The sequence below is a fragment of the Brassica napus genome, chromosome C4 (assembly GCF_020379485.1).
Source record: "Brassica napus cultivar Da-Ae chromosome C4, Da-Ae, whole genome shotgun sequence".
NCBI lineage: Eukaryota > Viridiplantae > Streptophyta > Magnoliopsida > Brassicales > Brassicaceae > Brassica > Brassica napus.
In genome coordinates, this window is record NC_063447.1 from 54,331,742 (window position 1) to 54,344,588 (window position 12,847).

General features: G+C 39.4%; 4 protein-coding genes across 5 annotated transcripts; 1 reads left to right on the forward strand and 3 right to left on the reverse strand.

Annotated features, from left to right (window-relative positions):
* The first annotated feature begins 496 nt into the window (after nucleotides 1-496).
* Nucleotides 497-3,263, forward strand: LOC106426368 (probable myosin-binding protein 4). Its single transcript, XM_048753979.1, has 2 exons — nucleotides 497-1,511; nucleotides 1,585-3,263. The coding sequence occupies exons 1-2, from the start codon at nucleotides 497-499 to the stop codon at nucleotides 2,742-2,744; spliced, it is 2,175 nt and encodes a 724-aa protein (XP_048609936.1). The 3' UTR covers nucleotides 2,745-3,263.
* Nucleotides 3,141-5,711, reverse strand: LOC106426394 (trigger factor). Its single transcript, XM_013867112.3, has 9 exons — nucleotides 5,572-5,711; nucleotides 5,284-5,378; nucleotides 5,121-5,206; nucleotides 4,846-4,889; nucleotides 4,689-4,762; nucleotides 4,469-4,577; nucleotides 4,016-4,029; nucleotides 3,809-3,910; nucleotides 3,141-3,401 (listed from the first exon to the last, which is right to left on the reverse strand). The coding sequence occupies exons 2-9, from the start codon at nucleotides 5,329-5,331 to the stop codon at nucleotides 3,279-3,281; spliced, it is 600 nt and encodes a 199-aa protein (XP_013722566.1). The 5' UTR covers nucleotides 5,332-5,378; nucleotides 5,572-5,711; the 3' UTR covers nucleotides 3,141-3,278.
* A 145-nt stretch (nucleotides 5,712-5,856) lies between these two features.
* LOC106426393 (uncharacterized GPI-anchored protein At1g61900) lies at nucleotides 5,857-8,996 on the reverse strand. Of its 2 annotated transcripts, XM_048753980.1 has the most exons (8): nucleotides 8,738-8,985; nucleotides 8,132-8,178; nucleotides 7,033-7,887; nucleotides 6,710-6,955; nucleotides 6,574-6,591; nucleotides 6,349-6,489; nucleotides 6,208-6,255; nucleotides 5,857-6,098 (listed from the first exon to the last, which is right to left on the reverse strand). In XM_048753980.1, exons 2-8 carry the CDS (start codon nucleotides 8,163-8,165, stop codon nucleotides 6,016-6,018), a joined length of 1,425 nt encoding a protein of 474 aa, XP_048609937.1. In that variant the 5' UTR covers nucleotides 8,166-8,178; nucleotides 8,738-8,985; the 3' UTR covers nucleotides 5,857-6,015. The 2 variants fall into 2 exon arrangements, with proteins under 2 accessions (XP_048609937.1, XP_013722565.1); XM_013867111.3 differs by lacking the exon at nucleotides 8,132-8,178 and having other exon boundaries at nucleotides 8,738-8,996.
* A 598-nt stretch (nucleotides 8,997-9,594) lies between these two features.
* LOC106426391 (GTPase-activating protein GYP1) lies at nucleotides 9,595-12,789 on the reverse strand. Its single transcript, XM_013867109.3, has 10 exons — nucleotides 12,539-12,789; nucleotides 12,228-12,372; nucleotides 11,979-12,162; nucleotides 11,741-11,811; nucleotides 11,309-11,446; nucleotides 11,143-11,234; nucleotides 10,772-11,043; nucleotides 10,247-10,332; nucleotides 10,040-10,141; nucleotides 9,595-9,947 (listed from the first exon to the last, which is right to left on the reverse strand). The coding sequence occupies exons 1-10, from the start codon at nucleotides 12,610-12,612 to the stop codon at nucleotides 9,786-9,788; spliced, it is 1,326 nt and encodes a 441-aa protein (XP_013722563.1). The 5' UTR covers nucleotides 12,613-12,789; the 3' UTR covers nucleotides 9,595-9,785.
* Nucleotides 12,790-12,847: the final 58 nt, after the last annotated feature.

Genomic DNA, 12,847 nt, shown 5'->3' on the forward strand with positions numbered 1-12,847 from the left:
AATTAAATATAACATGACTTTCTAAGAATATGTCTATTATGTCCATTTTTAAAAAAATCACACATAAATCAAGGTTGTGACTTCTGTTTTAATACATAAGATTTTTTTTTTTTTCAAATCAAGAAAAAGACATTAAAAGCTTTTTTTTCTCGTAAGTTTATGGTATAATTCTATAAAATCGGGTCGACCATTATTATATCATACAAAAACAAGAACGTGGAGAAGAGCTAGAGTTACACTAATTTAGGAAAACCCCAAAAACAAATCGTTGAACAAGTTTTGTTTGATTTTAGCGCAGAACTAGGCAAACTCCTCAAATTTTACAGGTTTCACCTCTTCTCTCTTTGACCAAATCATTCTCCATCCCCAAGGTAAGACCAAGTTTTCACTTTCAAGATCCTTCTCGTTTTTTTTGCTTTCCATGCACAACAAGATTATGAGATAATGAGTTTCAATGCTCTTCAGGATTCACCATCAATCACCACCACTCTGAAAGATGGATTCAAATGTCATATATGATCACCAAAGCGTCATACTAGGCCTAGCTCCTGTGCTAACATACGCAGCCTGCGAATGGTTCCTCATATTCCTCATGCTCCTCGACGCTCTTCTCTCCTACCTCCTCGTCTGGTTCGCACGCTACTGCAGACTCCCTCTGCCGTGTTTCCTCTGCTCCAAGCTCCTTCACCCTCTCCACTGGAGACTCCTCCTCTGCAGAAGCCACAGATCAGAGGTTTCATCATACATATCATGTCTCAACCACGACAACAACCTCGCGGACTGTCGAGGAATGTGCGACGATTGTCTCTTGTCATTCACCAAAACGACCGGTCCCAATCAGGACATGAACAGGTTGCTCCTAGGGAAGCTAGGGTATGATCTTCTCTCCACAAGCCATTTCGCTCATCCTCCTAGATCGTGTTCTTGTTGCGATAAACCGTGGAGGACAAGGCACCATACGCAGAGACTGATTAGGTTAGGCTCTAGGGGTGCTGCTAAACCTAACATTCCTGCTGCTCCAAGGCATCATCATCTTACTCGAAGAGGAAGCGGTGGGAGTTTGAAGAAGATGAGGAACAACCTTAAGGCTGTAGACGCTGGAAGCCGCAGCGATGGGATGGCTCACGTGGGGTATGCAGAGCTGAAGATTCACTCGGAGTCTGAATCAGAGTTCTTGTTCACAGATGATGATGCGTTCTTCCAGACGATAGACTTCAGTGGTGAGACGTCTGAGAGACTTGTTGTTCACAAGTCTCGGTCTCGGGAATCTTTGAAAGACAAGAAGGTGTTGAAGCGTAAACAGCCTTATTTGAAAGATAATAAGATTCATGTTAAAGATCATAAACCGCGTGAGCGTAAGCTTGTAGATAAGACTCAGAAGCAAGAACAAGCTATTGAAGCAGGGGAGGATGAAGGTGTACTCTCTGAGCTTATAACTATGAGTGAAGCTCGTCCGTTCTCATTGGACTTACCTAAAGAGGAAAATGCAGGAGGAGCAGTAGCACAAAGTGGTTCGTTTAAGTCATGAGAACTTATGTCGAAATCTATATGCGTTTTACTTGATTTGAAGTTTATTTCTTGCAGAGAATGAAGCTGAGGTAAGTGGCAGCTCATCTCCTTCTGGTGGAGAATTCTTGAGCCCTTCTGGAGACAATAGTACCTCTCATGAAGTCCAGATTCAAGCAGACTTTGATCAAAACATATCCCATTCAGCTGTAGAGACAGAAGCATCTGTGGATCAAAAAGTGTGTGATCACATAGACGTGCCTGGTTCTGTTGCAGATGAACCTTCTAGTGATGAGGAGAATGGTGTTGAAAGAGATCTCAAGCCTTTGACTACCAATGATGAAGAGTCAAATGAGGTTAGTGAAAACAATGCTGCAGAAGAGTATTTCAGTAATGAAGAAGAAGAAGCTGAGGTCAACGCACCTTCTGAGCCTTCAACATCAAAAGATGTAACTGGTTCATTTGCTTTAGAACAATCCCATTGCAGTCATGAAGAAGAGGATGTGGATAATGGAGACTCTCAAACTTTGACATCAAACAATATGACTGGAGAACATTCCAGTAATGAAGAAGAGGATGCGGATAATGTGACTGGTTCTGCCACAGAAGAACACTCCGGTAAAGAAGAGCATGGAGAGACTGAGCCTTTGCCGTCACCAAAGATCTCCAACGAAGGAACCTCATTAGAACATAGAGATGATAAAGATTCCTCCAAGGCAACAGAGACTCTAAATACTTCAGATGAAACAGTACCGGAGCTAAAACAATCAGCTTCTGTGGAGTCATTTGTAAGCATTAGCAGTGACATTGAAGGAGAAACTCTAGTTGATCTGTTAAAGAAACAGCTAGAGCATGACAGGAACTCCCTAAGAGATTTGAGCAAAGAGTTAGAGGAAGAAAGAAACGCCTCAGCTATAGCTGCAAATCAAGCAATGGCGATGATCACACGGTTGCAGGAGGAGAAAGCAGCTCTTCATATGGAAGCTTTACAGTACCTGAGAATGATGGATGAGCAAGCTGAGCACGACGTTGATGCGCTTGAGAGAGCAAACGATGTATTAGCTGATAGGGAGAAGGAAATACAGGATCTTGAGATGGAGTTGGAATACTATAGAGTCAAGTATCCAGATGAGCCAAGAGAAGAGATCCTCGCTAGCATGGGAGTTCTTGAGAGTATAGAAACCAGTGGCCACTCAACAACTGATGAGACCAGCGAGAAAGTTCCAACAGACATTTGAGAAAAGAGTAAACATTTCCGGAAGCTACATCAATGGAAGAAGAATACTCGATAGTGCTGGAAGCTCACAGGCCTGAGACTAGTGATGCTCTCACAACAGAATAATCTGCAGAGGCATACAGAAAGCTATTCCCAACATGGAAAGTGATTCTTTCGAGCACACAGGAAGGACAAGAACGAGTGGATTATCTTAGAGAATGAGATTTCAATGGTAAGAGTAATATTTAGAGGCACAAAGAGAGAGCTTGTGTTTGTAATAATAGGGAAATGTTAGGAGTTAGTTAAAGACATTTAGTATTCATTTTTAGTTATATCTATCTATGTGGCTACCTCATTTTTTATGGAGAACATACCAATCATCATCCCACTGAAACTACAAGAGTTCAGAGACTAGGCATAACTGAAGTTTCAATTTTTATTACCACAAGCTCAACCAAAATGAGATTTTATCCTTTCCTACTCAACAAGAACTGTTACCATACAAGGTAGAAAGACAAATCATAGTGATAAGTACCTAGGGTTCAACATATTTCGTTCAACTCGATTCTTGAAGCTTAATAGTAGCATCAAAGCTGAAACTTTCACCTGGTTCAAATGTCTCTTCAAGATCTTCATAGCTTTGTTCAACAGACAGCTCTTTGCCAACCTTTAGGTCTTCCTACGAAAGCATCAACAACCAAAAGCAAACCAATTTGAACTCCAGCTACCAAATATGATTTACTCACTGATTCCAACTGGTATTACACAATCAAACTAAGGGTGCTGACGTTGATTCCAACTCTAGTAGCTAAATCTGACTGAAAGGGTGATCTGTTCACATGTTTACAATCTAAGGAATATGAGCCTTCAAGACTAAGACCTTACTTAACAGGTTCAGTTGAACTCTCAGAAAGCATTAGATCTAGTGTGTTTCTTTAGGATCATCTTTAACAGTTAACTAAAAGCAAGCTCCAACAGTAAGCACATATCCGATAAACTTTTAGAGAAGGATTATTTTTTTTACTGAATATAGAACGTTGCCATCTGAAATAGAATCTACTGAGAAGCTAGAGCTAATAAAAATACCTGTTTAACATAGTCTTCGATAGCAGAATTGATTAATTTCTTTATCACCTGTCTATAGACTTTAGAATATCCAAGGATCTCTAACAAAATTTCTCTGGGTATCTGCAAATATAAGGAAAGGAACACTTATGGTGAAGTTATTTTACCTCAATGCTAAAATAATGGATTCTCTAAAATAAACTGAAGTTGAAAAAAAAAAAAACTTACATTTGGGGTCTTCCCTGGAGTTCCAAGGTTGATGTAGAAGAGAGAGAGAGAGAGAGAGAGAAAAAAAACATTAGAGACGCCATGAAATGAATTAGCTACTAGTCATCAGCAGCAAATCATATTAACTACAAATACAGGAGAGATTTCTAGAATCTTATGTAATCTATGAGCATTGTTAAAGAGAGTAACTTAAATGTCCACCTTATTTAGTCAAATCTTTCTAAAGTCCAATAACGAAATTACAAAGTTGCAGAGAGAGAGAGAGGTGAAGGAAACATGAACTCTAACACTAAAAAAGGAATCAAACAATTTGCTCTCTGAGAGTAAGCTACAAAACACCAATACATATTCCTAAGCGTATGATGGATGACCTATCCACAATAGATAAAGCATCCAAATACAAAAAAAATCAAGTTTATATTGTCATAGCTTATACAATCTGTGATCTCATACCTCCTTTAACTCTTCGGAAGCCCGGGATTGGCTGAGCTGCAGCCACCATTTTCTCAAATACAGTATTGAATACTGTTTGAGTCTTCTCTCCTGATACTTCAACATGCACCTGCACTCAGCCAGTAGGAGAACCATAAGGTGGAAAGTAACTGATTAGATGTCATAACTCGTTCTCGACACCAGTACCATATGCTTATTTGCCGCAGAAACAATAGCATACCTTAACCTCGTTGCTGTTTCCGGTCTCCACTGTCGTAATCAAAACTGATTCATCCTTGGAAGAAGTCTCAACATCTGCGAAGAGAAACACATATACATGAAAAAAGAAGCTAAAACAACAATAAAGAGAGAATGAATATACTTTTTAAAGTTTGAACCTGAAGGTGCTGCACAAACTGCTACGAACTGTTTATTCGTTGATCTGTAAAAGTGTAAAGAATAAACATTAATCAACCAAGGAAGAAACGAGGGTAAGACAATTAAGAGAACATGGCCCTAACACTCAAGTAAACACATCAGTGGTCTCACTCATTATTGACTATCCAAATACTCAATAAGACTAGCATTTGGTCTAATATCGTTTTGTTCTTGAACAAGCTCATGTTTAAACTCTTATGTTATAATGGACACGAAAGAAAGGCAGAAACTTTACCTTGCACAGAATCTTGGTTGCACTGAAAAAGTTGGAGGAAGCGTTACAAAAGAAGAAAGATGAGATCTTTGTTTCCGTTCTATTATCTGCAAAGTAAACGGACAATGTTTGGAACACATTCTGAAAGCAAGACAAAGTAAAGAAGAAGAAGGCGGCCCCTTACGAGAGAGTTGAAGCTACAGAACGGGAGGTTGTGGATGATTGTCTGCATTATTATTCACAAGAAGCTAGACGTTGCCTCTTTGACGCCCTTGTATTCTAAACAGGAATAACAACAACACATTACTTGATATTCCAAAATAAATTAAAAAAAAAAGAAAAAAACTTGCTTCTCTTCTGAAAATGAGTTTTCAGAATTTGAAAAGTTTCACAGAAGTTCGCCGGAATTTAGACAGAACAGACTTTGCATCGCCGGTTAAATATATAGGAGAGAGAGAGAGAAAGATATTACCTGGTGTAGAGAGAGAGTAACGCAGGAAGAGGTTGAGACTCGGAGACGGAGGAAGAAGAAGCAGAGGGGACTACTATTCCGGGGACTAAAGTGGATAACTCGTGTGGTTCGATTATTTCAGGACCGTCCGGTCTGTTTTTCGGTTTAGTTTTGGCTTTTATCAGTTTTCACTTGTCTTTCTATTCTTTACCGAAGCCTTTTGACCTCAGGTGTGTTTTTTGATCAAAGAAATTAACAAAACTCAATAATTATGGAGAAAAATGATATACATGAGAGAGAGAGAGAGAGAGAGAGAGAGAACATATTAATTACTACATTACACTCTGTTGTTTACCAACAAAAAACATATACACAAGAAGAAAATACAAATCTGAGCCTTCCCCATCCATCCATCCATCCCACAGTGTCCTACCAAAACAAATTAAAAAAAAAAAAATCTCATTCTTAATGTCTAACAACACCATACAACATAAACACCAAAATGATAATGAGACGCAACGCTCCAAACGCACCACCACCGCGAAACCCTGCAAGCAAACACATGGGGGGTCATTTGAGTCCTCTGCGTGCCCTCTTCTTAATGATTGATTTCCACTCAATAAATGTTTTTATATTGCCAAGGAAACTAAAGCTTACCGTGATTCCTAAGAGTCTGAGATGTTGGCAAGGCAGGTAATGACATCTCTGCACATTCATTTAAAAGTTAAATATTAAAATCTATAGGTTTCTGGAACCTCAAGACAATGAGCTAGCTAAGAAGTAAGGAGAAATGTTTACCAGGAGCACAGAGCGACAAGGAAGACATTGAGGATGAAGATGGCCATGGCGCAGCTATGTTATCCGTCAAATCACATGTAAAACTGTACCCTGTCGTGTTGTCAAATATCAAGTCTGCTGGATAGCTTCTGAGTAGACATCCTATACATATTCATATTGATCTCGTTAGACACTTTAACTCTTATCTTGCAAAACAAACAGCCTTTTGGATTATCAGATGCAAACCTTGTTGCATTCCATATGCTGCTTATCCCCCATCAAAAGCATACCCAAGAAACAGTACAAGAAAAAGATAATGTCAGGGGAGAGGGAAAAGACAAATACAGTTCTTTTGAGACTCTAAAGAAACAAGAATACTTACCTTGGACACTGAAGTCTTTGAGATCGACATCACAAAGCTCATATATATTCGTCATGACACCACCTTTCCTTAACATAGAACCGATGACCGTTGCACACACTATGGCCTGCTTGTTTGTTATCAGCATTTGGTTCCGTATCCCTGAGATATACGCATTCAACGAGCTACAGCAAGAAGGGCTTGGAGCAGCCACATTACGGCAAGCCTTGCTCACTTCTGTTGGCTCCTTAAACTCCAAAGGGCAAGCTATATGCAACCCCACAACGCACACGTCAAAAAACCATTCACAAGACTACATACAAATAAGAGATACAGTTCATTACCTTTGTTAACTTTGCAGGAAGATAAGATTCTAAACGCTGTGTTGGCTTCGTCTGCTTCCAGCTTCCTTGCAATATACGAAAACACCACATTTTTGCAGTCGTTAAGCGCGTTGACGCTGTTTGATCCTCCCAAAGGAATCTTATCACCATTTGTTTGGTGTCCTGAGATAATAAGCGAAGCTTCCATAATCGCACCTTGGCAAACCGGTCTGCAACACTCCTTAAGAGGATCAACAGTGCGACAAGCATCCAGCAACTTGCTACTGTTGACAGCTTTCTCGAACGTTGCCACGTCTTGCACCGGACAAGAACCTCCGGTTAGCTTCGAGGACGTCACAGAGCAGAGTTCAGGTATTGTCATGTTGGCTCTCTTGCTGACGAGGATGCTAACGATATCTGAAAAACAATCTGCAGCAACCGCGTCAGGGAGAACCAGCTTCTCTGACTTCACGTCATGCTGTCCTTGGAAGATATGTAGTAAGCTAACGAACTGTGGACAGCAAATCACGTTTCCAACGAGTGCGGCGAACGGTTGGGAGCAATCTGAGGCTGCTGTGTTGATGATGCTTGAGATTGCTTGAAAGTCTGCGGTGCATTTTCCGGTTAGCTTTGGTTCGTATGTGTCAGGGAAAGTAGGGTACATTGGTGGTGTCCAAGGGAGAGGAGGAGATGTGTATTTGGGGATGACTGATGGGGATACTTGAATGGGACCGGAGACTCCAATGCCAGGTGGGTTTGCTAACTCAGCGGTAGTGGATTTGCTAGTATGCTCGTTAGTCTTATAATGTGCAGCGGCTACATCTTGGAAGCTTGATAGCCAGATAATAAATAGCAAGAAGCGATGAACCAAAAAGCCTGATAAGAGAAGCAAGTCAGGGGTTAACAAACAACATTGTCTATTGCATGCACTCCAGGAAATAAATCACAATCAGAACTTTTCTTATGAACTTGACATAGAACTGTCTAATGATTCTTGTTAGCCATAGATGAAGATGAGACAGAGAAAACAAGAAAAAAAAACTGCATCTTTTTGGTATACACAACGACATAAACTAGAGCTAAACCTCACCATGGAAGAAAAAAGCATAACTGAACTTACCCTTAAGCCAAGAAACAGTCTGTAAAGAGCCCATAGCTAAACTAGCCCTGGAGAGTTATTCAATTTCAACAAAGCCAGGCACAGGTCAGTTAGAAGCTATGAACAGTACCAAGGCTGCTGGCAAAAAAAAACTCCTACAACAACCTTAAGAAGAACCCAAGAAGAAAGTTAGTAGCTTTCATTCTGAGAGAAATAGACATGTTCTACACAGGAAGGTTTGTGAATCTTGTCTTATCTATAAGCTCCATTATCTTGCCAATCGCATCAGTCTACATACGACTAAATTCTACTTGACATAAAGAATCAAAGCCCCACCCCTACATTTAAAAAGACTATATAAAACTAGTGTTCATCCACCAACTAAACTAATGTTAGCATCTAACAACCATATACTTTTTGAATTCAAGAGCATACATACATAGATCCTCTTAGTTATTCGGATCCACCATAAAGAACAATAAAGGTTACAACTTTATTGTTCTGCAAAGAACCAAAAGCAGAATCCATTCAACACTCCAAGTTCCCCAAATTAAATGAATATCTCGAATTGGAGATGATTAGAGTCACAAATACGAGAAAGGGATAGCTAGAAGAAGAAGAAGATACCTGAGAACTTCACCATCCTCCCTCTCGCAAAATCAAACCATTGTTTCTGACTAGCAAAAAAGGTTGAGGGGGAGCTAAGGGAGCTTGAGATTGAAAACACCTTCGGATTCTTCTTACTCGGAGAGATAAAATCGATTAAGGTGATGAAGAAGAGCGTTCGTTAGCACAAGGGGAAGACTGAGAGAGAGAGATGAAGGGAATGAACCACACACACAAAAGGGAAAGCAAAAGAAACTTTACTTTACCTTTCCTTCCTCTCTTAACCTCTTCACTCCTCTTTTTTATTTTCTTTCTTCATTTTACTTTACCGTAATTAGGCATGGTCTTAAAAAGTGATGACTCATTCATTATCAAAATCCATCATTAATCTTTTTTCTTTTCTTCCTACTTTTCCAAATTCTTTTTAATCCCTGTGTATAAAAAAATTACTATATAGATGCTATAACGTAAATATAATTAATAGTTTGTTGATATATATAAAATGATTATGCAACAGAGTTTGATGATAAAAAAAAAAAGATTGCAAATAATGGACATAAATCTGATTGATGTTGACTTTAAGAATTTGTATTATTAATGCTTAGGAATCCAAAGACAAACAGACCATCATCCTTCTTCTAAAACTAACTAGTAGTTGATTTTTGTTGTTGAAAACGTTGCTTATGTCCACATTCTCTGTTTTGAGGTTTGATTAATAATCATAATATAGATAAAGCTTATCTTTATCTTATATAAAAGCATCAATTACTATCCCGGAAACAATCGGACCGGGTGGGCTGGATAAGCATGGATACAATGTAAGATATTACCGTGTCCAGAGCTAAGTTGAATTTTACATGAAAATCAAATAGAAGAGGTTAAAAAAAAAGGCAGGTTACAAATATTACAAAACACAAACTGGTGACAGATTCAACAGGAACACGTAATGTTTTTAGCATTTACCATTTTAAACGAAAATAATAATAAAAGACTAAAGCTGATTTCGACAAGAACATAAGTAAAATATAAACCAAGAAAGAACAACATCATAATCGAGGGAAAAAGTCACTCAGCTAGCCAGATGGTTTGGGGAATTGTTGAACATACTGTGCCACATGTACGCTCTTGACAGTACCATCTCCAGCTCTTGGTCTGTCCATGTTTGTGTCGGCAGGTGTTGCAGGAACATCACCATCTCTTGAAAGTCCAGCTTCTTTAGCTCATCTGACCACTGCATTTTTCATAACACAAAACTTTCATTCAATTCTTCTCATGGTTTGAAAGAAAACAGTTCCAAAATTGAACACGGAGACACTTTCTTACCGTCAAGAGAAAGCTGGCATATATATACACTAGGAAGTCCGGCAATGCATCTCCTTCGGCAAGATATGTGTCCCATAGGCGGTTGATGAGACTAAAGGGGATCTACAAAGTTCAAAAGTTTTGTAAGGTTTCAGAACCAAAAAACAAAATTGAAATGAGACTATGCCGAGCCTGAGAAACGGTGGCATAAATCTTATCTTGTCTAACCTCACGTATCAGAAGACAGTTATACCACCGGAAAGCAAACTGAAGAAACTCCAGTCCTTGCTCTTCCATGTGTCTTGCAACAGGTTCTAGTACATAAACAAGACAATGAGATTTGAGAAAATGTTAGCTAAGCTCTAAATCCTAAAACAATATGTCACGCCTAAACTGTACCCTGTACAATATGTAGGTTTTTATGATATCAATGCACTATCGAATGCAGTACGATAGTATTAAGCCTCATGAATGACAAGTCAACTATCAGAATCTAAATCCCATGACTCTATGTCAACAATGCAGATAAGAGCAAGAGTGATTATGCCAGGCAAAATTTAAAACAACCATTTTTGAAGATAAGTATCAAATATCCGAGACACGCATAAAACGTAAATTAGGGACTTAATTTTAAACTAGATGAGGAAATTATCCAATACAGTTAACATGGTTTTGTAAGGGGGGAGGTCACATGTTGTAAACAATCAGCAAAGACGCATCCAGTTATAAGATTAATCAGAGCATGAACCTTACCATCAATACGCCTGACTAATTCCTTCAGCTTAAACACAAGTCTCTGGATTCCAGGTTGCGCAAATGTGTAATGATCTTGCATACCATCAAGTAGCTTTGTCAAGCACCAGTAACAATCCGCCTCTACATCTGAGACTTTTGCAGCAGATAGATCGGACATTGACCAACTGTCTACGTCACCTTCTAAGTATTCTGACAAGAAAATAACTAGAAAGGGAGTGACCAGATCATTTATTCCCTGGACATATCCACTCGCTGGATGCCTAATGGCCCTGCATACTCAGCAAATTAAAATTTCAGATTTAGCTTTCAGCTGATTGTTAAGTTGAGAGAAGAACAAAATTAGTTACTGCCTGAACTGTATAACTCACCATGTATATAGAATACGCTCCAAAGATTTCTGCACCTGTGCTTGCTGAAAGAAACTGACGTCTGGTACAGTCCTTGGACAGTCAACAGCGATCTGGAAAGAATACAATTGCTAAGAGACTTTTGAAAATTTTGTCAGAGAAGCACTGAGACAAGGAAGAAAAAAACCTGACGAAGCATATTGATCTCATCATCAGAACGTTCTGAATCTGGAAGGTCATAAAATTGGCCAACAGATTCAAGATATTCAAGGCGTTTTCTCCTCAGAACAGCCTCCCTTCTATCTGAATTAGGTGGTGCATATCCCTGTTGTCAGTTAATATTTAAATTCAAATAGTAAAAATTAACCAAAATTTGTTGCCACATAATACTGGTAGGATAACATAACGGATCTGACAAGTGACTGAAATAAGCTAACCACATATTTAGAAAAGATATTATTATGATCGGGTATAGTAATTTGAAACTGTTATCAAGAAAAAAAAGGAACAAGATATTGCAACGTAAATAGAAGAAGGAGAATGTACGTAAAGAGATTAAAAAGTGCCAGAAGTTTAATAATTTTAGTATGGTTAAAGGTGAAGTGGTAGAGGGTAGTACCAAGAGAAGACGCCAGACATCAGGGCGCATATAGTGGGGGACACCACTCCACGCTAGTTCACGCAGCTTCTCTACAGGTAAAGAAGGTTGAAATAGAATCAACCAAAAGAGAGAAGATAACAAAACGGAGGCTTTCATTGAGCTATATGTAGCTTGAACAGAAGTGGCATGGTCTGTCAAGTGGTAACATAAACACTGACAAGATTATCATCCACAGAGAATAGTAAGCAACACACACCTAAAATGACAGTAGTTTCGGAAAGGACTTTGTTGAACTTCATAACTCTTGCATAATCGCTTGATCTACCACCAATCTTGAGGTTTTGGACTTGTTTCGCAAGCTGCTCCCCACTAGAGGAGTTTGATCGTAGCTTACCGGCATATGTATTATCTTGTTTCTTGCTTGAGTTATGATCTTCCACCTGCCGTAAAGCTCTCTCAGTTTCCCTTCACCACAGGAAGAAGAGGAAAACTCAAAGTCATTTACCTCGACGGGATTGTCCGAACGCTCGTTTCTACCGGCGTCATTCTCCGACAAGCTTCGGTGATAAGTAGGAGAGATTGGTTCAGGAGTAGGATCCGGTCTCCTAGTCAACAATACCTTACCAGGAATACTTCTACCTTTCAGGAATCTATAACGAAACAGAACACAAAGATCAGTAAACTCGGTACGATCCATTTTCAATCAGTAGATCTAAAGAAGTGGATTGCAAGAGATGGGCAAAAGGAAATGCAAGATACGGGCGGAGAAAACATTGAAAGTCGCTTGATTGATTGATTGATTGATTGATTGATTACCCTTGGACGTTCTTGAGAGTTTGATTGAATCTGGAATCGTCGCGCTTTTGTTGCTCCTCTTCTCTCCGCTCCATGTTTTTTATAACTCAGTTCTGATTCTGACGTTCACAGAAGTGAAGAAGGAAGATGGTTCTGATTGAGAAGTGTGAGACTTTGGGATCCATTGCTTTCCATCGATCTCAACTTCTAAAAAGCCATCGGGGGGGGGGGGGGGGGGGGGGGGGGGGGGGGGTGGGGGAACAAGGTGGTGACTGATTATTACAAACTGATGACGGGGATTAAGTTTATTTACTTACTTTCAAGGCCACT